At 52.3% G+C, this 22,979-nt stretch overlaps 6 protein-coding genes across 6 annotated transcripts; 1 reads left to right on the top strand and 5 right to left on the bottom strand.

The window, feature by feature from the left end:
- Window positions 1–1,283: 1,283 nt before the first annotated feature.
- On the top strand, window positions 1,284–8,288 carry BO95DRAFT_397744 (putative SNF2 family helicase; the record flags this gene model as incomplete). The annotated part of the gene is made up of 5 exons (XM_025583784.1): window positions 1,284–2,033; window positions 2,112–2,256; window positions 2,317–3,042; window positions 3,102–7,940; window positions 8,000–8,288. The coding sequence occupies exons 1-5, from the start codon at window positions 1,664–1,666 to the stop codon at window positions 8,286–8,288; spliced, it is 6,369 nt and encodes a 2,122-aa protein (XP_025438206.1). The 5' UTR covers window positions 1,284–1,663.
- Window positions 8,289–8,833: 545 nt separating this feature from the next.
- Window positions 8,834–10,164, bottom strand: BO95DRAFT_446695 (complex I 24 kDa subunit family protein). The gene is made up of 3 exons (XM_025587443.1): window positions 10,019–10,164; window positions 9,588–9,878; window positions 8,834–9,523 (listed from the first exon to the last, which is right to left on the bottom strand). The coding sequence occupies exons 1-3, from the start codon at window positions 10,139–10,141 to the stop codon at window positions 9,128–9,130; spliced, it is 810 nt and encodes a 269-aa protein (XP_025438205.1). The 5' UTR covers window positions 10,142–10,164; the 3' UTR covers window positions 8,834–9,127.
- A 308-nt stretch (window positions 10,165–10,472) lies between these two features.
- On the bottom strand, window positions 10,473–11,106 carry BO95DRAFT_446694 (uncharacterized protein). Its single transcript, XM_025587442.1, has one exon. It carries the CDS (start codon window positions 11,088–11,090, stop codon window positions 10,521–10,523), a length of 570 nt encoding a protein of 189 aa, XP_025438204.1. The 5' UTR covers window positions 11,091–11,106; the 3' UTR covers window positions 10,473–10,520.
- Window positions 11,107–11,445: 339 nt separating this feature from the next.
- aah1 (adenosine deaminase) lies at window positions 11,446–12,510 on the bottom strand (the record flags this gene model as incomplete). Its single annotated transcript, XM_025583005.1, has 1 exon — window positions 11,446–12,510. One exon carries the CDS (start codon window positions 12,508–12,510, stop codon window positions 11,446–11,448), a length of 1,065 nt encoding a protein of 354 aa, XP_025438203.1.
- Window positions 12,511–13,547: 1,037 nt separating this feature from the next.
- BO95DRAFT_456383 (RTA1 domain-containing protein) lies at window positions 13,548–14,846 on the bottom strand (the record flags this gene model as incomplete). The annotated part of the gene is made up of 2 exons (XM_025588398.1): window positions 13,548–14,248; window positions 14,315–14,846. The coding sequence occupies 2 exons, from the start codon at window positions 14,844–14,846 to the stop codon at window positions 13,548–13,550; spliced, it is 1,233 nt and encodes a 410-aa protein (XP_025438202.1).
- A 1,766-nt stretch (window positions 14,847–16,612) lies between these two features.
- Window positions 16,613–22,676, bottom strand: BO95DRAFT_476354 (uncharacterized protein). Its single transcript, XM_025589926.1, has 6 exons — window positions 22,588–22,676; window positions 22,419–22,487; window positions 20,706–22,342; window positions 20,217–20,653; window positions 19,008–20,027; window positions 16,613–18,044 (listed from the first exon to the last, which is right to left on the bottom strand). The coding sequence occupies exons 1-6, from the start codon at window positions 22,618–22,620 to the stop codon at window positions 16,735–16,737; spliced, it is 4,506 nt and encodes a 1,501-aa protein (XP_025438201.1). The 5' UTR covers window positions 22,621–22,676; the 3' UTR covers window positions 16,613–16,734.
- Between the last annotated feature and the right edge of the window lie 303 nt (window positions 22,677–22,979).

Genomic DNA, 22,979 nt, shown 5'->3' with positions numbered 1-22,979 from the left:
TCACTTGTACAGGACTGAGCGCGAGTGCTTTACACCTATCCCCAAATCACCAACCTCAAGATAGAAGCCCACCTCAGAAATAAATCAGTATCCAGCAACACCATCCAGAAAAATTATACTAAACCCACGAGACCGTACATAACACCCGTCCTATACCTTTCCTCGAACAAGCAAAGTTCTATTAAACCCATCATAACCTCACGGCAGTATACCTCAAGCCTCGAAACACCTTCAAAATTCAAGGTATACAACAAGTTTCCCCCTTCCTCGCCTTCAACAGAGCAAATCCACCCATTCATCAAGCCCCCCCCCCCCCAAACCCCGCCAGAGTCCGCTCCATCCCCAAAGCCAAAAATCAATGCACCCACCCACCCTCTTCACAAATCCTCTTTACTTCAACACATTCTCAAAAGACCAACAGCCAGAGAACCACTGGTCTCACGGATGTCTCCACAAGACAACCACAAGACCCAAAAGAGTCAGCTAAACCACTCCAAACAACCAATCGCAATATCATTCCCCAGCCCAAGGTAATTACTATCTTCTCCAACGAATACTAGAAGATCGACGTCAACGGTAGAGCCATCATCCTGCAATGAGAATCAACATCTCATGAATCACCGCCTAAGCAAGGCCCATCTGCCCTTTCAAGACCAACTGCAAAGAAGCATAAGGTTCAGATTCAAGTGCGAAGAACAGACCGAATGGCGCCTCCTTTCTCCGCTGAGAGAGCTTGAGCATTCATGCATCTATTACAGAGATATTAGTCTGGGTGAGAGGGGATGATCCCCTTGGGGAATAAGATTAGAAGGCTAGATTGGAGTACATGTAGCTTGAGCAGGGTTCCAGAGGAAAATATTATTCCATAGTCACTGCCAAATCCTCCGTGTTTTGAGGATGCGTTGTTTTTACTGCACGTATCACTCTGAGACGAAAACCAGAATGGTTGCAGACATGCTCAGCGCCACGCGTATCATTTTCCCCCTTCTACGAGTTGCTTAGATTATAGCATTTGGCTGAAGTGATTTGGATGCAGAGTCTTCTGCCCGTTTCACTTCCTCCAGCGAAGAATGGTTTCATGTTCTGAGATCCCACCTAGTGATCTGTCTACCAAGCTTCCTATCTCATATACCAGCCTCATCAGCATAGACGTAGACATCCATATAGACAAACACAGCCATCTACGATTAAAGAATGAAAAGTTTCACTTCCGACTTCTTTGCATGTAAGCTCAGAAGAGATACTAGCTTCGGAAAACAAAGCAGTTGCCATTGCTACAACCCATCATATCCACTTTGCACCTGACCATGGGCTCATCGCAACAGGTTGTAACAACAGCAACACATTCACTAGGCCACACAACAAACATCTCCCAAAGGCCTTCCCCTGAGTTGCAAATTTTCAGTCGTCTCATTTCACCTTAGCCACCCCACCCACACACATCTCTTTTCTTTGTTTTCCTACTCTCACTTCCCTTCCTCCCCTCTCACCTATCTCCTTCGGCATAAACTTCTTCCCTCAACACCACGTGACTCTTTCGAACCCTCATAGCTTCATATCTCTTTCAAAGATCCTAGATCACATCACAGAGCTGAAATTGGATTGTGCTCTTTCTAACACGGATGTGACTCTCTCACTTCTTCCCACTCAGAAGAAAGGAAAGATGCCTCCAGTTAGGAAGAGGGCCTCGTCGTCCCAGAAGGAGGGGCCGCCGCATAAACGATACCAGCTCCTCCTGACCGACACCCTCGATGACCAGGCGATGGCTGCACTGGAAGAGCTGGACCCAACCAACCCGGAGTTTGTCAGAACACTGCCGTACTCTGGCGAAGGAACGACGGCTAAATCCCAGCTGGCCTGGCACCTGCCGCCCATGCACAAACTGAGCGACATCTTCAAGTCGATCACCCAACGAGCAATGGAGCTAGGCTTAGACAAGTACCTGACCCACGTCGGTTCCAGACCTCTCCGTGTAGTCACTGTCTGCTCTGGCACCGAAAGCCCGTTGCTAGCCCTGGAGATGGTGCAAGAAAGTAAGCTTTTGCCCTCCCTCATTGCTAGTGCCACCACCATCAGGATAACTGACAAACCCACCTTATCTTATTTGGAAGATCTGCGAAACTTTCATAATAGAGAGCTTGCGTTCGTACACCTTTTCAGTGCCGAGATCGTACCCTTCAAACAGGCTTATATCGAACGTAATTTTCATCCTCCGTTGCTTTTTCGCGACGTAACCGATTTGAAAGGTCGCGTAGCGTGAGTTCTCTTTCTTAATTTTCATCTCTTAGATGAAGATTGTCTCTAACTCTTCCCCAGTCAAACGGCATACGGCTCCTGGGCAAAGATACCCAAGGATGTCGACCTTCTTGTCGCAGGCTTCTCGTGCGTGGACTTCTCAGCCTTGAACAACAAGCAGAAGACGCTCGACGAGACGGGTGAGTCCAGCGGGACCTTGCGAAGCATCCTAGCGTATGCCAAAGCGTACCGTCCTCGTCTGGTCATCCTGGAGAACGTGAGAAGCGCTCCATGGCCCACAATCAAGCAATACTGGACCGACATCGGCTACACCGTCGTGCATTCCGCCGTCGACACAAAAGCATATTACCTGCCGCAGACGCGCGAGCGAGGTTATATGTGCTGCGTGGATTCCCAGCTCCTGCAGCAAAACGGTCTGTCTGCAGAGAGTGTGTTGTCATGGTCTGATCTGATGTCCAGCTTCACACGTCAGGCGAGCTCCCCAGCAGGGATGTTTCTCCTTGATGCCAATGACCGAAGGTTGCACCAAATTGCTAATAGCTTAACATTCCCCGCGTACCGGGTTCGTGCGTGGGAGAAATACGAGGTCCGTCATCAAGCCTATAGACAGACTGAGCACCTTGGTTACAAGCGTCCATACACCAGATCCCTCGACAACGGGACTTGCATAACACCAGACTTCAGTTGGCGTCTATGGAATAGGTCCCTAGTAGAGAGAGTCTGGGACACCCTTGATGTGAACTTCTTGCGCAAGCTCAAGGAAGGCTACGACATGACCTATAAAGAGTAAGTTGGCTTCGAAGATCCTCAGAGCCGTAGAAGAGTGCTAAGCTTACCAACCTTAGGAGGTGTATTGATCTTTCGCAGGGTATTGAACGCGAAATAGACCTTCGTGCTTTTGGTCTGGTCGGCTGCATCACTCCTGCCGGTGTCCCCTATCTTACCAGCAGAGGAGGACCACTTTGTGGAATCGAAACGCTTGCTTTGCAGGGCTTACCATCGGATAGACTCCTGGTCACCCGCGAATCTACGCGTGAACTGCAAGATCTTGCGGGTAATGCCATGAGCTCAACGGTCGTCTGTTGCGCAATTCTCTCAGCACTGATACTAGCACACCTAGTCCTTCGTGCAGGTGAACAGTCTTCCGCATCCCCTGAGGTACAGGCCAAGCACAGAGCTCTGTGCCCGCGAGACGACTGCCGCATGATAAATGATGACATGCAGCTTACCCACACCGTCGAGGTAGACACCCAAGAACTTCAAATTCAAGCCGCACGCAGCGCACGTTACTGCATGTGCGAGGGACAATTGGAGGTTGAGACAAATATTCTTCGATGTATCCTCTGTGGACACACAGTTTGTTCGGACTGCGGCGGCAATCCATCGCATGGCTTCGAATCTTGGTCTGGCATAGAGCGCATTCCGCCCATGCAGTTCGTCAGTGAGCTAAGAAGACTACTACCGGCGCGCTTGGTTCTGACTGGTATCTCTCGCGACATTTACACCAAGCTTGTAACAGAATCAGAGACCTGCCCGACGCAGATTTGGTCGCTTTTTTGGCAAGTCATAGAGTCCAGCATAGATGGTGAACTCTCACTCTTGGATATCAAGCGCAGTGATGTGTGGACCGTTCAATATGAAGGTCAAACGTCGAGACTAAATCTTGTGATAGGTGAAGACGGTCTCGAGTGGCTTCTCTTTGCATCGCCCCCAAGTCACAAGCCGTCTCTGTCTCTCATCCGAGAGATACTCTCCAAACCAATTGCACGGCTCAGACCAGAGCATGGTTCTCTCATGAAAGGCAAATGGGAAATATGTACTCTGATCAGCCTCAAGGGCTATTTCAATGTATGGGCGGGGGGGCGTCAAATTGACAGCTACGAAGTTAGAAGTGGCCATCAAGATCCGCAGTTCGTTGGGTCAAAGGTTTGGACGCGTATTGAAATTCAGGGCTCCGACGAAGATGTGCAGAACTTGGATGCCGATATTCGAGGATCATATGAACTTTTGCCAGAATGCGGGACTGCATTCGCATCTTTGCATAGGAAAGTCACAGCTGAGAAGGAACCTGTTGTTTATCTTTTCTTGGATTCGACCAAGCTTGGAAAGCCTGAGAATGACTCTTTCGTTTTCTCCTTTGAGCATCGATTCATCTCTGGATATGATCGACGCAGAACGATTGCCGAATTATCGCACGCTTGGCGCTCTTGGAAAGCGAGCGACGTACCCGAATCTATTCCTGTGTATCACCGCAAGTGGATCAAAGCACCAGTTGTGTCTCTGACCCCTCATGCTCTCGATGCTTCCATTGCGTGCTATAGCCTGGCACCTGACAGCAAGATTACCAGCTGCGATTCTGACTGTCATAATGCCAATACCACCTTGCTCTCATTTGAATTGCCCATGACAGCGACGCAACTAGACAACCGAAACGACCAGTGGGAGGCGATAAATCCAGTACACTCGGCTTCAAAACTGCGAGACGTCTTTTGGTTATTTCAGAAAGCGGCAGGCTTCGGTCCTTTTGAAGAGTGGCAGGATCTCGTTCACGTGCAGACCGTGAAAGATGGCACTCGATCAATCTGCGATGTATGCGCACCACCCAAGCCACGGTTTCTGCCGGGTAGAGATCGACGGGGCCGTATGGTTACTTACGAAGATCCGTATGATGCCGCCCTATTTGAGCGCCAAATGAAGTCGAAGCCTTCTGCGTTCCTGTTCTTCCGTCGCGATTGTCAGACAGGCTCCAGCAATCTGTGTGTCACTCTCAATATCCAAGTCCTAATTCATCAGGCGTATGACCGATTGTGTGGTTCTGAGATGGTCGAAGAGGCCCGGTTCCAATGGCGCCTCTTGCCCAACTCATATGACACACGCAACCACTGCTTCTCGGATCTCAGCCTAACCAGCAACCGCCACAACCTGCCGTCTCTTCAACCCCCTAACTTCCGGTTAAACTTACGGCCTGAGCAGTTGCGATCCTTGGGTTGGATGATAGATCAGGAAAGTGACAAGAATGCGCCATTTTTGGAAGAAGAAGTAGAAGAGGCACTCCTTCCGCAGATGATGTGGCGTGCTGAAGCTAGAGTTCTTGTTCCTAAAACTGTCCGGGGAGGTGTCCTCGCAGATGATGTCGGCTACGGCAAAACCGCCATCATCCTGGGATTGATCGATATGCAACACGAAAACCTTCGGATGTCGAGTCTAGGTCCGAAGGATGGGTTCATCCCCGCGAAAGGCACCCTTGTCGTTGTTCCTGGAGTAGTTTTGCGACAATGGGAGTTGGAAATCAAGAAATTCTTGGGGTCCAGGTATAAGTTTCTTGTCATTGGCTCAGTACAGAACCTCTCAAAGGTATCCATCAAAAATATCCTTCTCAGCGATATCATATTGGTGTCTTGGACTGTCTTCAACGGCGATGCCTACTACAACAAATTGAGAAATCTCACTGGAACGTCACGGGCGCCTGGGAATAAGGCTCGCGATTTTGAGAATTGGTTCACGAATGCACTGGCTTCGCTGAAAGATCTAGTTCGTGTCCTGACAGGAAAAGGCCCCGGTGCCTTTCTCGATGCAATCCGCTCAAAGCGCCAAAATGCCGAAGTAAGCCAGAGGCAGGCCACATATTTGCCGTCTAGGCGTTTTAGAGGGAAATCATATGTCGATGCGGTCCAAAACCGGTGCAATAGTGTTGATTGTGAGGAGTATGACGGCAACATCTCTAGCGCTGAAGAAGATGCAGACCATATGGAAGATGAAAGCGACGAGTCATTGAAGGCTAGGGTGCACCAGTGTTTAAAATTTCTGCCTTCGAAGATGTTAGTCCCTGAGGGTGATGATGATCCTGAAGACTCAGCCAGCCCAAGCTCAGCATCGGATGATCCTGAGGGACAGGTACCGTCAAGTACCAGCAACAAAAGCAGGAAACCTGGCCGCTCGGGGTCTAGGAAGGAAGTCTGCAAGACATGGAACGACCTGAAGGAGTTCAATATCAATGGCCAGCCCGATCAGGCTTGGAAAGAGGTCAAGATTCTTTGCCTCCATGCTTTTGCTTTCAGTCGCCTTATCATTGACGAGTTCACGTACGCGAGCGATGAGAGACTCGAATCCTTCCTGGCACTCGAAGCTGGCTCGAAATGGATCTTGTCGGGAACTCCGCCTTTGAATGATTTTGCCGATGTCACGTCCATTGCAACATTTATGGGGGTCCATCTAGGGATAGACGATGATGAGTTCAAGTCGCAGAACGGTCGACTCAGGTTGCTGTCTAATCAGCGATCCGATGCAGAGAGGTTCCAGTCCTACCGAACGACCCACAGCGACGCATGGCATCAGAATCGCCACGAGGTTGCACAAAGGTTTTTGAGTCGGTTTGTTCGCAGAAATGTTCCGGAGATTGACGAGATTCCCTTCACTGAACATGTCATCCTAATCCGCCCAACACCGGCTGAACAGGCACTCTACTCCGAGATGTACAGGCAATTGGAAGCATGTGATGGCAAGCTCCGCCGTCAGGTCAAGTCTCGATTCAATGGCGATCAGGCTAGTCGGCTAGATGCAATCCTGAGTACTAGCACGAGCTGCGACGAAGCACTACTCAAGCGCTGTGCTTGTCTCGCTGTCGTTGGTGATTGGACGAAGACCCGGGGACCAGAAGTCACGACTTGCGAATCTCTCATTGAACTTAGGAAAAAGGAGATTGCCGACCTGCGAGAAGAACTCGTGGAGAAATTGAGACTAGCGGCGTGGATGTACTGCGAATGTGATTCACAGTCTGCAAGGTTTGACAAATTCGTCGACGCCGTCACCGGTCACAATTTTGGCGACAACTCGGTGACAGAAACCGTTTGCTCTCTTTTGGACGATGCAGTCCGCTCATCGAACCCGAGCCATTGGAAAGAATTCTTCGCACCTCCGACCAAAGTCGATCCACAGCAGTCGGCAGACAAGCAGGACAAGGGCAACCCTGGTACTCAGAAACGTGCAGCAAGAGGAAGATCATCGAAGGCCCCGCAGTCAAAGAAGACCGCCGGCCAGGGAGAGAACGATAACAGCAAAACCGTACTCCCAGCAAGACCTGCAGGATTGGCCGAGATCGAGCCACAGCTGCGTGAAGTTACAACTGCTATGAAAGGGATGATTGACGAATGGGTTTCGCGCAAGCGTGGCGTAAGATTTCTCAAGAAGGCACGGTCGATGCAAATCTGCGGGCAGATTTCCAAGTGCTCTGGTTGCAATAGCCGGCCTGACTCTCTCGACCAGTTAAGCTTACTAGGTTCTTGTGGTCATTCGCTTTGCAAAGACTGCATCTCGCAGGCTGTGCAGAAAGAGGAATGCAGTGTGGAAGGATGCCGCGGTTCCGGCAAGGGCTACAATGTCATCCCGATGGGCACGCTGGAGCGCGAGACTGTCGACAGAGAGACCGCATTTGGCGGCAGCAAACTCGACAAGCTGATTGAGATCATCCGCGGCACTCCGCAGGGCGAGCGGGTCCTCTTATTCATTCAGTTCCCGGATCTAATGCAAGCCGCCGCCAAAGCATTGAATCTCGCCAAGATCAAACACACCATGATCACAGCAGTGGAAGGTAGGTCTACCGCGAAGCTCGACAAGCTACAGGCGAGCGGATTCGGGCAGGCAAAGGTGTTGATTCTGAACCTTGGAACCGAGTTGGCTGCGGGATTGTAAGTCAGAGCCGATTCCTCTCGCAAACGTTTCGTGGGTGTCTAACCATGAATTATAGGAACTTACAGCAAGCAAACCACGTCATTTTCCTGTCACCCCTGCTGACGCAGACTCAATATGATCACGACTCGACTATGACCCAAGCCATCGGCCGCAGTCGACGGTTCGGTCAGACCAAGCATGTTCACATCTATCACCTGCTGGCCAGGAAGACCATTGATGTGACCATCTTCGAGAACCGTCGCGACAAGGCTCTTATTGAGAGGGGTGAGAAATCCGTACTGGTCACGCCCGAGGAAGTCGCAGATGAAAAGACAATTAGTCGTGGGGGACAACCACTGATTTAAGACGAGGCGACTTAGGTTTTGTTTTGTTGATGATTTGTTGGTTATTCGGCGATCAGCATTTGGTGTCGATCCTGAATCTGTCTTGTCATTTTGAATGCCATTTATGTACGAGTTAACGACAGCCAAATTGCAGCGATATCAGTCAAAGCAGACTCAGGGATGTTCTTACCAGTACTTGCTCAGTAGGCTTTTCAAGGACATGTGGACAACCCCATGGTAGGATTCCACGGGCATCTTCCTCAGATGCCTATAAGGCGCTTAAGATCATGTTGGGGAAGGTGCAACCGACCCTTACACCCGAAATTCCGGTGCAGGGGTCGGTTGGGGAAGGAATTGAGATCGTACGGAGATCGAGCACAAAGCCCAGAAATATTGAAGGCGTGTTGTCGCTGCCGGTCACATGATTCCTAACTTTGATGGTGTCTGACGACTAAGCATGTTATAATAAGCTTGTCTTTCGATTAGTCGTATAATCTGGATCAGGAACACTTTTCAGGTAAGGAACCCAGAGGCGACGCGATTTCGGTAAATGAATAACTAAAGGACTCCATTGGGTACTGCTAACACAACCTTCTATGGCAGATCAAATGACTCCCACCATGACCCGGTTTTCCTCCTTACGCAACGGGAAGCAAGCGAATATGAAGCACAACGTACTGTACATGAGCATCATCCAAGTTGTTGCCGTGTCTGAAATTTACCGGCCAGGAATATTGTTCGAGATCAAGAGAAAAATGAGATATAGAACGATGAAAAAGGGGAAAACATGAGGGAAAAACTATCGAACCTTCCAACGCACGGCATCGAAAACTGTATTCAAATTATAGGCTGACATTCATTTATTGCGCGGGCTGATCCAAGGCTCCATCCTTTCTCATCATCGTCTCCGGGTCCCAGACGGGCTCCACCAGGTTCGTCAGGCCGGCGCTGTTCTCGCAGGTCTGTCTGCCGGTCAACGGGCCAGGGGCGGGCACCTTAACGGACTGGCCGGCCTCAGCAGCAATGGCCGACTCCTTGAGCGCGGTGAGGAGAGTCTTGATCGATTCGGGGGTGAGATCCTCGTAGTAGTCGTCGTTGATCTGGACCATGGGGGCGTTGACACAGGCACCCAAGCACTCGACCTCGACGAAGGTGAAAAGACCGTCTTCGGTGGTGTGTCCGGGGGTGATGCCGAGGTGTTCCGTAATAGCCTTGACGATCTTGTCGCTACCGCAGCCACCGAGCTGGCAGGGTGTCTGTAGGCGGCGGTGTCAGTAACTGCGCGCGGTTTGAAGCAAAGGAATGGGTTTCAAGACGTACCGTCGTGCACAGCTGGACAAAGTACTTGCCAACGGGCTCCCGGTTGTACATGGTATAGAAAGTTGCGACTTCGTAGACACGCATGGGGGGCATCTCGAGGAGGCGGGCGACCTCGTTCATGACGCTGATGCTGGTGTAGCCGTGCTGGCGCTGGCCCAGGTCGAGAATGGGCATAACAGCACCCTTCTTGTACTGAGGAGGATAGCGCTTGAGGATCTCATCGATGAGCTTGAGGTTCTGGTCGTTGAACTTGAAAGGGACGGACGGGTTGTTGTCGGGCTTGTTGCGGTGCTAGTGAACCCAAACCGTTAGCCTCAATTATCGCAACCACAAAGACGGCGTCTCCTATTTGGCGATTGTGAACGAAGGAATATCCGATACAACCGCGAAATCCGGATGGTAACCACGCTGGCGGATGCAATTGCACATACCACGGCAAGGGAGTCGCTGCAGCGTTGCGGACCAGCCGAGAAAGGTCTGAATTGAGTCTTGGGGAAGTTCTGGAAAAGCTGGCGGCCAGTCCGCGGGACGGCAGGGAAGAGTTTGGAAGCCATTGCCGGTAGCGACGGGGAGAATTGAGGGGGTATGGGGGGCGAGGAGAAGAGATTCGATCTGATGGATTGAAGGTGAGCGCTCGACTTGGAGTCGAAGAGGCGTTTTGCGGAAGCTACAGCTGACCAATCACCGACGACAGATTACTCCCCGCCTTGTGCCAATAAAAGAGAATAACTCAACAGCATCATGCTTTCAATTTCACCATCGCCTCGACCGGTTTTCCACCTCTACGGAGAGGTTCAATTCTCGGTTGAATACTTGCGATGAAATATTTGAGACTAATGACAGCCACTACCGTAAATATCTGAAAACGCGAAATCCCCCCCCCCCCCCGAAACATCATAACGCCGCACATGCGTCCTTGGATTCCAGATCAGATTACACATTCTCCATCTTGTAAACCTCATACGCAACCTCTTCATACGGATGAGCCTTCACCAAGGCCTCCACAGCCTGCAGCATAATCGACCGTCCCAAGCACATGACCTCCACCTTCATCTCCTCGACATACTCCACGTCGCCGACCGAGCCAATTGCGGGATTGGCACCCTCTCCTGGCAGGAATTGTCCGGTTCCCCGTGTCTGGAAGCAGCATTTGGAATACTTGCCGCCAGGAAATGTTCCGGCACCAGTAGCGAACACCGCATCCTTGCAGACGTCAAGGTGGGAGTGCGGCACGAAGAAAACGAGTTTGTAGCGGTCGGGAATATGCTCGGTAGCCATATTTCGGACACGATGGGATTGAAAGGTTGGGAGTTTGTGTAGAAGCTGGGAGGTCTCGATAGAAGCGGGGTACCGGTAGATGGTGGTAGCAGCAGCTTTAGATACGGTAGAGGAAAAGGTTGGTCTTGAGAGGGGGAATCTCGAGGATGAGCAAGTCCGGATGAAGTGGCGTAGAAGAGGCTGCGATACAATCGCACGGGAAGCTGGACGGCCCAACATTGGCATGAGGGGTTGCTGCGGCTTCACCAGGGGTCTGCTACACGGTTGACTTCATCTGCCCGAAGCGCAGCTGATACAGTGACGTCCTCACGGTCCTAGAAGCTTGGCGATCCTTGTAGTGTTCGTTACTAATCTCGCCCTGACTGATAAATCCGGCGATAGAAAACGAGCCTACGTCGCAAGGCTCACACGCGGAAATGAAGTCGGTCGTCAACTTCACATGAGTATCTGCATTTTCGCTCCCGTCTACCAGTAGGAATTGAAGTTAAGCCTTACGAGACTGCAATGGTTCATGCGCATCATCATCATCTCATTATATATACCGAATCTATATGAACTCTAGTCTACAGATAACTATACTCTAAGCCAGAGTAGCGAACTTCTCGACGTGGGCATCGATCCGCTGCAGCAGTTCCTGCTTGCGGTCCTCGCCGATCCAGCTCTCGGTGACACTGTTGACGGCAATTGTCTTCCACTCATTCACGGAAAGATTGAACGCCTCGTGGACAGCGCAGTAGTTGTCCAGGATGTAGCCACCGAAGTAAGCCGGGTCATCGCTGTTGAGCGAGAACTTGACACCAGCGTCCAGGAACTTGCGGATGGGCACCTCCGCCACCGTCTTCACGCACTTGAGCTGAACGTTCGACAGAGGGCAGACGGTCAACAGGATGTTCTCGCGAGCCACACGCTCCATGAGGGCCGGGTCCTCGACGAGCCGGATGCCATGGTCAATGCGCGTCGCGCCCATCTCCAGGGCCGCGGTGATGTAGGTAGGATCACCCTCCTCACCCGCATGGGCGGTGAGACGAACGCCCTTGGCCGATGCGGACAGGTAGATCTCGCGGAACATATCCTTGGGAGGGCCGACCTCGGAGGAAGAGTAGCCGAGGCCGTGGATCACCTCGGTGTCGAAGTGGTTGTTGTCGAGGATGTTCTGGTAGGTCTTCTTGGCAGACTCAACGGGGAGGTGGCGAACGAAGCACAGGATGAGGCGGGTGGAGAGGCCGAGCTCCTGCTCGGCGCGCTTGCAGCCGGCCACGAAGCCGGCCACGATGGTCTCGTAGGGAATGCCACGGTCCTGGTGAACCTGAGGGTCGAAGAAGACCTCGGCATGGTGCACGCCGTCGGCGTGAGCCTTCTTGAAGTAGGCCCAGGCCAGATCGGCGAAATCAGATTCCTGGATGAGCACGGACATGCCGATGAAGTAGAAGTGGAGGAAGTCGTCCAAGGAGCTGAAGTGGCCATATCGGCTAGTCAAAGTCTCGATAGACTCGTAGGCGGGTTCCGACTTGGGGTCGGGAAGCTGGACTTGGTTCTTCTCGGCCAGTTGGAAGATCAGCTCGGGGGTGAGGCAGCCTTCCAAGTGCACGTGGTGCTCGCACTTGGGAAGGCCAAGGAGGAAGTCATGCCAGGAAGATTGACACATATTGAATTGTTTTATAATTAAAGAAAAGAAAAGGGTATCTTGGAGAAGACGCAATGCTTGATTTGGAAAAAAGTACCTAGCAAGAAAAACAGCAAAGAAAATCACGAAAGAAAGGAAAAGACTTTGCGGGAGCATCTGAATATAAGGTGTGCACCAGGCTCCATTTTTGCGGAAATCCTAAGGAGATGGTCTCCCAAGATGGCTGCTCGTCCGACACGGGTGGATTCAATTGGGTCTCACAGTCGGAATAAAGTCAACAGTGTGGATTGCAGTTGGTCGGCAGCGATCCACCAGGGCGGAATTCTGCAGCCCTTCTGGAAGCACGATCCATGATAAGCTTGTTTGGTGCGGGTGAGAATTCCAGGCACGCCCGCACTTCGGTCACATCCCGAGCCGGAATCGGCCGATGGCCCGGAGGACGGAGAGTCTGCTCCTTGGGTAGCATGGCAACCCCTGGCCACTATAACACAAGCCTAAGTCGTGGAGCAGAGGATTCGGTATTCATACCACCGTTCTAAGGAATATCTGTTCTTGTTGACTGCAAAAATTGTGTTAGGAGATTTGAAGTAACGACGTGCTGCGGTCGACCTTGAGAGGTCCGTAGTGGGGGAGGAGAAGATACAACTATCGTCCTGTAGATGCGTTATATAATACGTTAGCCATAAATTATACGCCGTAGCTACTCCAGGGAAGGACTTTCAAGGAATGACGGGGATAAAAGGGCATTTATAACTGGAAACTCGGGGTAGGGACCGGATTTCTTCGGTATTGGGAAGATACCCGGATCTTTAGACCCTTAATTCTGCAGGATCTAGAATCACATTCGAACACGCATGTTCTCGTGCCTCCTCCGTTTCATAATGCATAAATGAATTTTCATTGGTTGATTTGACCATTTCGTTATCACAAGAGAGATGGAGTCAGATATCAGATATATACATTGCTCTCGACATACGTACATCAAGTCTAGCGTAGGAATATACTAATCTACAATAAACCAAAGTCATACCCGACCACCAATCCTCAAGCATGAGCCATCAACCTCTGTAAGAAACAGCATCCCGCTCACGCAACGGCAACATATCCTCTTGCAAGGCACCGTCATCCTCCGGTATCGTCTGCATGCCATGCTTATCCTTTCGCTTCCTGCAGCAAGCACAACAGAAGACCTTGCGCAGCGGACTCGGGGGCATCTTCGCGTCGGGTCCCTTAATGATCGCCCCGGGATGGACGATGTTCCATACGACGATGGCACACCCCATGGGCACGGCGTCAAACACGTACATGTACCACTCATGGCGCGGGATGGGATTGGAGGCGTCGTTGCCCGAGGAGAATTCCACCAGCCGGTAGATGATGCGCACAGTGATGAACAGCAGACTGGTGTACAGGACATACAGCAAGCCGCGCCAGTGAGCCTTGGGGCCGACCAGTCGACCCTGGCATGTCAGGTTGAGCATCTGGCGGTGGAACTGGACGGCGATGAAGAGGAAAAGGATGATGAAGAACTGCTGGATCCCGATCCCGCCCATGTAGATGTGAATCCCCTTCATCATCGTCGCATTGTCCGCCCCGGGTCCCGCCATGCTGCCGCCGATTAACTGGATGACGAAGGAGCCTAGGTCCAGGAGGACGAATATGATCGCTAGCAGGGAGGGTTTGAAGATGCCGATTCGACGGTCCGGCACGAAGAAGTAGATCATCCGTGCCAGAACCATGTAATCGAATGCATTCACCCCTAAGAGGATGGTTAGTAGGCTCATCTGGATCTAGAAAAGAGATTGTGTGTGAGAGATGTACGCACATAACGGAGATAGAAGAATGAACAGCTGGGTGATAGTGGCAAGAGTCGTGTCCTGCTGACTGCGCGTACTCAGCGTGCGGGTGATGAACCCTACACACTCCCCGATTGCGCTCATCAAGATAACCCAAACGAACCCTGCCTTGTGAATAGTGGCTTGAACAAATTGGGTGACCATCAAGATGCCGAAGAGAACGGAGAACGCGAGTGCGGCACCAAAGGATGGGTAGTACTGGTACAGGGCATTGCACTGGTCAGGAGGAACATAGCCGTTGGCATCCGGAGAAACAGTCGGGGTGCAAGTGTTGGAAGGCAGATCCAGCGACAGACTGAGGCTGAAGGGCTTGATGGAGATGGTGGGAACGTCAATTGTGATATGGGGGTCATAATCATTGGTGGCAGTGGCTCTTTGCTGGAGACCAGCATTGGTCGTTGTAGAATGAGTTGGGGTAGGGGCTGGAGTCGGCGCAGCCACAGCAACCACTCGCTTTGCCGAATGGAGTAGCAGAAGAAGTAATGAGAGTTGCAGACGCATATTTGATTGAGGTGGTTTATAGCAACCCGGAGAAAGAATCACAATAAACACAATGAAGCGGAAGGTGACATGGAATTGAAGAGGCATTGAAAAGAGGTTGAAAGACGATCAATACTTGCTGATATAGGTTGAAGCATTCAGGGCTCGTCTCATTCTACCACTGGATTAGGTGACTGTGATAATCCATTGTTGATGTTATTCTTGCTGCGGTGATACACAATCGGTCCGCTATGATTCTATTTCTAGCGTCCGCTACTGCAGAGATACAGAGTTGCCTATAATCTTGAGCCCCAGCTGGCAGAGTAGACCAATCGCAACGAAGGGCGACAATGGTGCCTTGAGATAGAATCTATGCCCTGGCTTCATCCAGAGATCAAGCGTCAAACAACAAGGCCCAAATCCCTCCCTCCACAAATCTGAAGTGAGATCCTCCTAGGCTGCCGGATAAATAGTCCCTCTCCATATCCTCAGCCTGACTGGTAATTGGTTAGAAATCAAGTCAAGCAAAGGACCTCGACTCAAGCTGCTGTAGTTGCAGTCTATCTTTGTTTCAGCTTCATACACCATGGGCATCCATCCGTCACAATAAGCTTAGGCCTTGTGTCTCAAAGACCGCATCGCTCAGCAGGTGGAGAAGAAGTAAGCACTAAGCCTTGAAGAGCTACTTGCATCCTATTAATAGCACCACTTCATGTCAATATCATGAGTGCCCCACATCAGACCAGATCATCTCCATGAAATCCAGTGTTGAAAGGATTCACTAGCTTAACCCTTAATTGAATCCTCCTGTGGCTGTGTAAGTGGATAGTGCTTTGAGGCTTGTCGGTATAGCTTTGGCAGTAGCCGGCGGAATTATACAAAGGCAAAACAGACTACTTGGTCGTTATAGCTGCAAAATAATATTAACCTCTGCCTGCAGCAGTCAAGTCCAGGATTGTCTAGATCCATTGGCTTGGCGAAGCGGTGGGTATATGTTCTATCGAAAATGAGGACACTTTGGTAGCTGTGGCCTCGGAATTTCGCCATGGATATTACTTTGTGCTCGAAGTATCTGAGTGGTACAGTTAACGTCGTTCTCCATCATTCTTATCCAAAGACTGACTCTCCTGACGGCTCCATCCCGTGCTAATGCGCGGGTTCAAGATGGTTCGTGAGGTTTGAGAAACCAGCCGCCATCGATTACCGGGTAAGTAATCAGACAGACGCAAAGGTAATCTCCTAGGAAATGGAACTCTAGGATGACTACAATGTAGTAATGGAAACTTAGTTTTCGATTGTCGTGGGTCCCCGTCCTGGGCAATTCTCACCCCCAACCGTGCCTCAGCTTGCATTCACAGACGCCCAACCGCTCATGTGGACTCGTGATCATCAGCAACATCACGGAGTCTGACGGGGTATGTTAACGAAGAGAGAAATAACAGTCAGTCAGGTCTCTTGTCAAATGCTGTTGCTACGAATGTTTTAGGACTTCGACTTCGTGCGTGTACAGTGCGCGTATGTTTCCCCGGATTTCATGCTCTCTCAACCCACCCGACCCACCCCAAGCCCCAAATCCCTGAAAATTGCGTACTGATCTGCATATTTAGAGTTATCAGATCAAACCTTTCAAGGCTTACGAAACTCTTTGTTCAAGACACAGCATAAGTAAGAGCTGAGAGACCATCAACTCTATACTCAGTAGCCCTGCAACCCACATGCACCCTCAGCTTAGCTAAGAAATGATTTTGAAAAAAAAAAAAAAAAAACCGAAATTGTTCATAACGAATCGTATCTAGAATTTATGCCCATCTAACGGTCTCCAAAAATGACCGCCCAGAAATAGATGCCAAGATTAAAAACAAAGCTAAAGGTATGAAAAGAAGAAAAAAATAACTCCACTCGTCATAAATCAGACCCGAAGCTCGGCTCCTGCGGCTTTCCGCAGCCGGTTCATCACCGCCGCGGCCAGGTCACCTTGCTGATCAGGCACCCCCTCGACGTAGATGACATCCACCTCTACTTCATCCATTGCCCGCAGCGCCGAGAACAGCCCCTGGGCGATCGACTTGATGTCCGCGCCGAGATGGCAGTCGAAGGTCTGTTTCGTCACCACACAAGCCTTGATCTTGTCCTCAACGGGGACAGGGAACGAGACCAGATTCTCCATCAAGCTTTCGACGGGTTTCACGCCGCTCTGGATCTCCTCCTCCGAGACGAGTCCCAGCCCCTGCTTCCAGTTGCGCGTACGCACCACCCCGATGCTATGCGCGCCGACCGCCGAGTCTTCCAGGTCCTTGCGGATGTGGTTTCGGATGCCCTCGTCGGTGGATTCGGGCTCGAAAAGAACCACCCGAGCTTTGGGGGAGTAGTGTCGGTACTTCATGCCCGGCGCACGGGGCACCTCTTTCACATCGAGCGTGCCGTCGTGGTAGCCGACCTGCACATTCTCCCATCCCGGGCATTGTCGCAACTCCTCGATGCCGATGCCCCCGGGACGGAGGATCGCCGGGGGATCCGAGAGCCCGTCGATGACTGTGCTTTCGACTCCGACTCCACAAGGGCCCCCGTCGAGGATGAGCTCGATGCGGCCTTGCAAATCATGGTGTACGTGCTCTGCGGCTGTCGGGGACGGTTTCGTGGAGGCGTTGGCCGAGGGGGCCGCGAGTGGTCGGTCTGCGACATGGATCAACAAACGGGCCAGCGGCGACGATGGCATCCGGACGCCGAAGGTAGTGAGGTTCGAGGTGACTTCGTTCGCAAGGGGGGATCCGGAGGGGTTCGGAACGAGGATCGTGAGAGGACCGGGCCAGAAGCGGGAGATGACCGAGTCGTAGATGGCGGGGAGCTTGTTCTGAGCAGTGCTCGTGACCCGCGTGGGACTGTGATGGACGGGGTTGAGGATGCGCTCCAACATGCCAAGGGAATCCACGTGGATAATTAACGGGTTGTCGGATGGCCTCTGCTTGGCCTTGTAGATCCCCTGCACGGCGTCACTGCGAGTGGCATCGGCCCCTAATCCATACACTGTCTCTGTGGGGAATGCGACGGGGATGTCGCTCGTCTGCAGAAGCTGTGCAGCTTCTTCGATCGCAGCCGCTTCGGGGGTGTTGTTGTTGCATTCATCGGCCCACCATTGCGCGAGTGACCGCTCACCAGGACCTTCCTTGTTGAGTCGGCGAACCGACACGATCCGCGTGTCTAGCTTGGGAGACATAGTGGCTGTGGTGGTAAAAGAGGAAGAAGAAGCGATCCGGACAAAGCTGCGCGGGAATCCGCCAGCGAGAAGACGAGAGAGGAACAACACCACTTTGAACCGACAAGAGGGATATCAATTGATATCCGAGACCATAAGGGAGAAAGAATAGGCTAGTCGCGGGGTTGGGTCAATATGGTCGACAAAAATTCTCCAAGTGGGGAGGGGTAAAGAGTCACAAGGGTGCAAGATTATTCGTTCACTCTTTCACATATGTCAGATTGGATCCAATTTCTCCTGGCTCCTTTCCCCACTGGACTGATTCGGCCCGAGGGACTGTCTGGCTGCTAGGTAACAGCGCAGTCTAATGTCATTTCTCGATGACTCGAGAGAGACTTTCGCGCCAAAAAAATTCGCGATGACGTCGGCTGCCTGGTGACTAAGCGCAGGCATCCAGGCCTGGTCCGGTTTCTCCCTCTTCTAATCAGCCAACTTGCAGTCATTCTAGTCTGACATTCGATTATTCTGATATCATCTTACTCCTAGCCCAGCCTTATATTATCATCTTCTAATTTGCCACAAGATGGGTCCAACCCCGCCAATGCTTGTTTCTCTGTATGGGCACGTCATTGGTGTTACAACAAGATGAGCCATGGACTGGGCGGCACATCCATATCAACTGTAATCCACACGAATCATCTATGCAACATAAGAAATTGATATCATCGAACCTGATAGACGAAGGCATTGAGTGATCGAAGTGCTCTCTGAGCATGTCAAAAGAAAGGAGACAGTCATAGTAACAAGGAAATGTCCAGGGATTGTTCTATAACAGAGTTTGGTTTCTAGTCACTATGGAGGAGTGCACGGTCCTAGTTCCGTATCTGTGCGCATGGAGATCATGTCATCCGAGCATTTGTTCATCTCTGAAGGGAATCGAATGGTCGAGGATTAATCGCTCAAAACCTATTTCTTCTTTCCTCCTTTACCTCCTTTGTTTCCGCCGCCGCCACCACCACCACCTTTCCCTTTGCCCTTATCACCTCCGCTGGCCCCTGCACCAGTCATGATTCGTACCTTGCCCACAGGGACTGAGTTAATGATCTCAGTATCCTTCCACCCCTTGATCAACTCGCCTTCACGCTCGCGGAGCTTCTCGGCTGCTGCCCGATTAATGCCAGCGTCCTCGGCATGCTCCTTTTTGACCTTGCCAGTCGTCGTTTCGGCGACCCATCGTCCAATGATCTCCTTGACAGCCTTTCCCTTCTTCACGGTACCGGGCTGCAACTTGATCTTGTATTTGTACCGACTCAGGGCAGCCCAGGGAGCGCACACCGGGATGGCCGCGAGGATGTCATCGTCAGGATGAGGCGTTCCGATCATGGCAGGAATCCATTCGAGATCCGCAGCTTCCGCGGCGGCCGTCTCCTCATCGTAGTCGTCAGCACCCCCTTCGAAGAGAGCCTGTCGTTTGCGCTCGGCCTCCGCTGCTCGCTCATGCTGGGCTCTGCGACGCTTCTTCTGAGCCTCAGCTTCCTGCTCACGCTTGGCTTTGACTTCAGCCTCTGCGGCGGCCTTGGCGGCCTTCTCGCTATTCACGCCCAGCAAGCGGAGTGCCAGCTCCCGCTCGTCTTCGTCCTGGTCTGCATACTTAGCCGCAGCCTTCTTTGCCTTGCCCTTCTTGCCCCGTGTAGAGCCCGCTTGCTTGGTGTTTGTAGGTTTGGCCGGTGCGCCGTTCGACCCCGGCTTCTTTGCGCTCTCGTCGGCTTCCTTGGGCGTGGTTTCCTGGGAGTCGAGTGGCTGTCCTTTTCTGAGAAGACGACGTTCTCGAGCGGAAAGCTGTCGCTTGCCCTGATCTTGAGAGGAGGCCAAGCTTTCTTCCGGCAGAGTCTCATTCGCAGCTGTCGTCTCCTTTTGAGGGGACTGCTCCTCCCGCTCTCCCTCCTCGGCATTTTCGTCATCCGACGGACTGTCATGAGCATCGTTAGAGTTGCCGGCTTCCGCTTGAGCTGGCTCAGACAGTCCCCGTTGGAGCGGGTTTCTCTCTGTAATAGCCTTATCTTCCTCAGCTTCTTCATCCGAGTCTGAGACCTGCTCCTGCTCCTCTGGTTCATCGGGGTTCTCAGGTTGATCAGCTTCCGCCGTCTCGGATTTCTCTTCAACAGGCGCTTTGCCTTCCGCTGCTGCGGCGGGAGCACCGCCTTCCTCGGCGATCGGCTCCGCAGCCGCAGGCTCGTCGAACTGGCGTAGCTTGTGGTTCCGTAGACTCTCTTTGCTAACCTGGAACATGACCGCGAATCCTAGGACAAGCTGGGAGGGGGCCAGGAAATTCTTCTCGCCCTTGATGACGAACTCGCCAGTAGGGACAAGACCACCCACCTCAGCGGTTTTGGAGACTTGGCTGGCATTGACCCAGTAAGCGGACATGATTGCCTTGGAATCCCAAGCACTCGATGTAGCAACACATAGATTTCCAGCTTGAGAGAGTGTGCTCGGGGGGATGGGCGCGTTGGGCGTGCCCGCTCTGTTCTTGACGATCATCGGCGTAGCACCTTGAAGGTCTGCATGCACGAAGACATCGCCTTTCTTGAGGTACCGCCGGTATAGCATCTCGCTCTGCATAGCATCACGGCCACTAGTCCTAGTCAGAATAGATAATTCAAGATGTCTGGGGAAAAAATACTTACCCGAGAACCAGGTATCCCTCAGAAGAGACGAAGAAGAGGAACTTCTCGAACCAGAAAAGCTTTCTAGCCGGGCGAAGAACCTGCTTCTCTTGCTTCAGGTTCCGTTTGAGATCCTGCGTGACTTTCTTCTCGTGGCTCTTGAGCGCCTTGGCAGAGGATTGCGTCGTCCGCTGTTCCTTCACAGCGGCCTGTTTCTTCTGCTCGTAGTATTGGGTCGCATTCGCCCATGGGGAGAGCCCAAGATCGATGTCAACCACCAACACATCGGCCCTCTTCTCAAAATTCTCATCTTCCTCCTTCTCATCCTCCGACTCGGACTCGTCTTCGTCATCCGAAAAGAGCTCCTCGCCGTCACCTTGCTCCTCATCGCCAGCCTCTCCCAGAACCAACGTGATTGTGTTCTCATGAAGCTTGAGAGGCAACTTGATAATCCTCGCAACGGGGTTACCTCGGCTCTGTTCCATCTCGATCAGGCGCGCGATTTCCACCCAGTCCATTCCTTGCGCAATCAGACCATTGACCGCATCCATGGCCTCCTGCACACGGTAGACATTGTCCTCGATAGCGGCCGCCTTCCGGATATGCAAGCCCTGGACCTCCTGCAGGGCACCGATCCTCTTCGCATGCTCCTGCCGGACAGCATCCAACTTCCTCTTCGCGGCCTCCTCACGCTCCGTGAGCCGCGACTCCAGCTTCTGCGACTCGATGGAAGAGAAATACTCATCGACGGTCTTGTTGAAGTTCTCAAACTCCAAGATCGTGACGCCGGGCTTGCCCTCAAACTGGCGCGGCTTAAACGGATGGAAATCCTCATACAGGAGCGCCGGCGGCTTCTTGCTCGAGGCGTCCCCGGCATCCTCCCCCTCCTTCTCATCCGCAGCCCCCTTCGCCTTGGGCCTCGTATCCTCCTTCGCAACAATATACCCAGGATGCCCCTGCCCAACGGACAATCTATCCGTCTCTCCCTTCGCCACCTCCAACACCTCGACCACCCGTCCCAACAAATCCCCATCCCCACCATCGCTCAAAACCTCCTCCAACGGCGTCGCCGGATCCAACCCCCTCACCGCAAAAGCATGATCCAGCAACAGCGGCGGATACTCGGGGAACCCCTGCGACAGCGCCTTGCGCAGCACATCCGTATTCTTCTTGCGGGACTTCTTCGGCGCGGCATTACTGCCCCCTTCCGCCGCAAACAGCTCCCTCGCCTTCTCCACCGTCTCCCGCACCCGCTGCGTCGTGATGGCCGGCACCCCGTGGTAATTCTGCTTGTTGTCGACCGCGTACCGCATCCCGACGCGCGTCTCCTCCTCCTGCCCGTCGCCCGCCGCGACCTGCCGGAACAGCGCGAGGATGGTGTACTCCCGGTCGGTGAGGATGATGTTGCCGCCCGCAAAGAACTCGAGGAACAGGTGGTACTGGCCGTCGCTGAAGGCAAAGTCGATGACGCGGTCCGTGCCGAGCTGCTGGACGGCCGTCACGCGCCGCGACTTCAGGAACTTGCGCAGGCGCGTGACGAACGGCGACGGCGCCGAGGCCGTCGCGCGCGAGTACTGCGTCACATGGCAGCGGAAGCCCGAGTCGACGACGAGCTGTTTGCGGTGGTCGGGTTTGGCGAGTTTGAAGAGGAAGATTCTCTTTTTTTGGTGGGACAAAGAATTAGATGGATTGAAGCTGGGATCTTAGGGTTGGGTTGCAGGGGGGGAAACTTACCGAGGAAAGATCGTAGATGTTCGACACTCGTAGGTTGACGAGTTCCGAGGCGAGTTCCTGGGTGACGACCTACACAAGTACAGTACATCGGTCAGATACGTGGGTGGGAGTTGGTCCGGGGGAAAGAGAGGGTGCAAACTCAAAAAGGTGAGGACAGAACACAACAGACCTTGACATCCAACGAAGAGAATCTTTGCTTCATCTTGGGGTATTAGTGTATTGATTGGTCCCCCAGAATCTGTTAATTAGTGGTGCGCTCAGGCTGAGGGAGGAGGGAAAGAAAGTGATTCGATAAGTCCAAAGAGTGCTTGCTGAAAATTGTCCCTCTCGGACGGCGGAGAGAGCGGGCGTGACGTATGCGGGGCTGGATCTCGCCTACCTAGGTATGGTTTGTATCGCTTTTCCATTGTATTCGAACGTTATCTTCTTAATGAACTCCGCACGTGCGCGTTCTCATCTGCTTCACTCGGTGCTATATTCTAATTAGGGCAATGGCACCTTTTGCACATTAAGCATTTTATTCTATTTCAGTAACTTTGGCCAGGAATTCGTCCACACTCA

This window comes from Aspergillus brunneoviolaceus, assembly GCF_003184695.1.
Source record: "Aspergillus brunneoviolaceus CBS 621.78 unplaced genomic scaffold BO95scaffold_75, whole genome shotgun sequence".
In the NCBI taxonomy this organism is placed as follows: Eukaryota; Fungi; Ascomycota; class Eurotiomycetes; order Eurotiales; family Aspergillaceae; genus Aspergillus; species Aspergillus brunneoviolaceus.
This window is presented reverse-complemented; position numbering and strand designations above follow the sequence as displayed.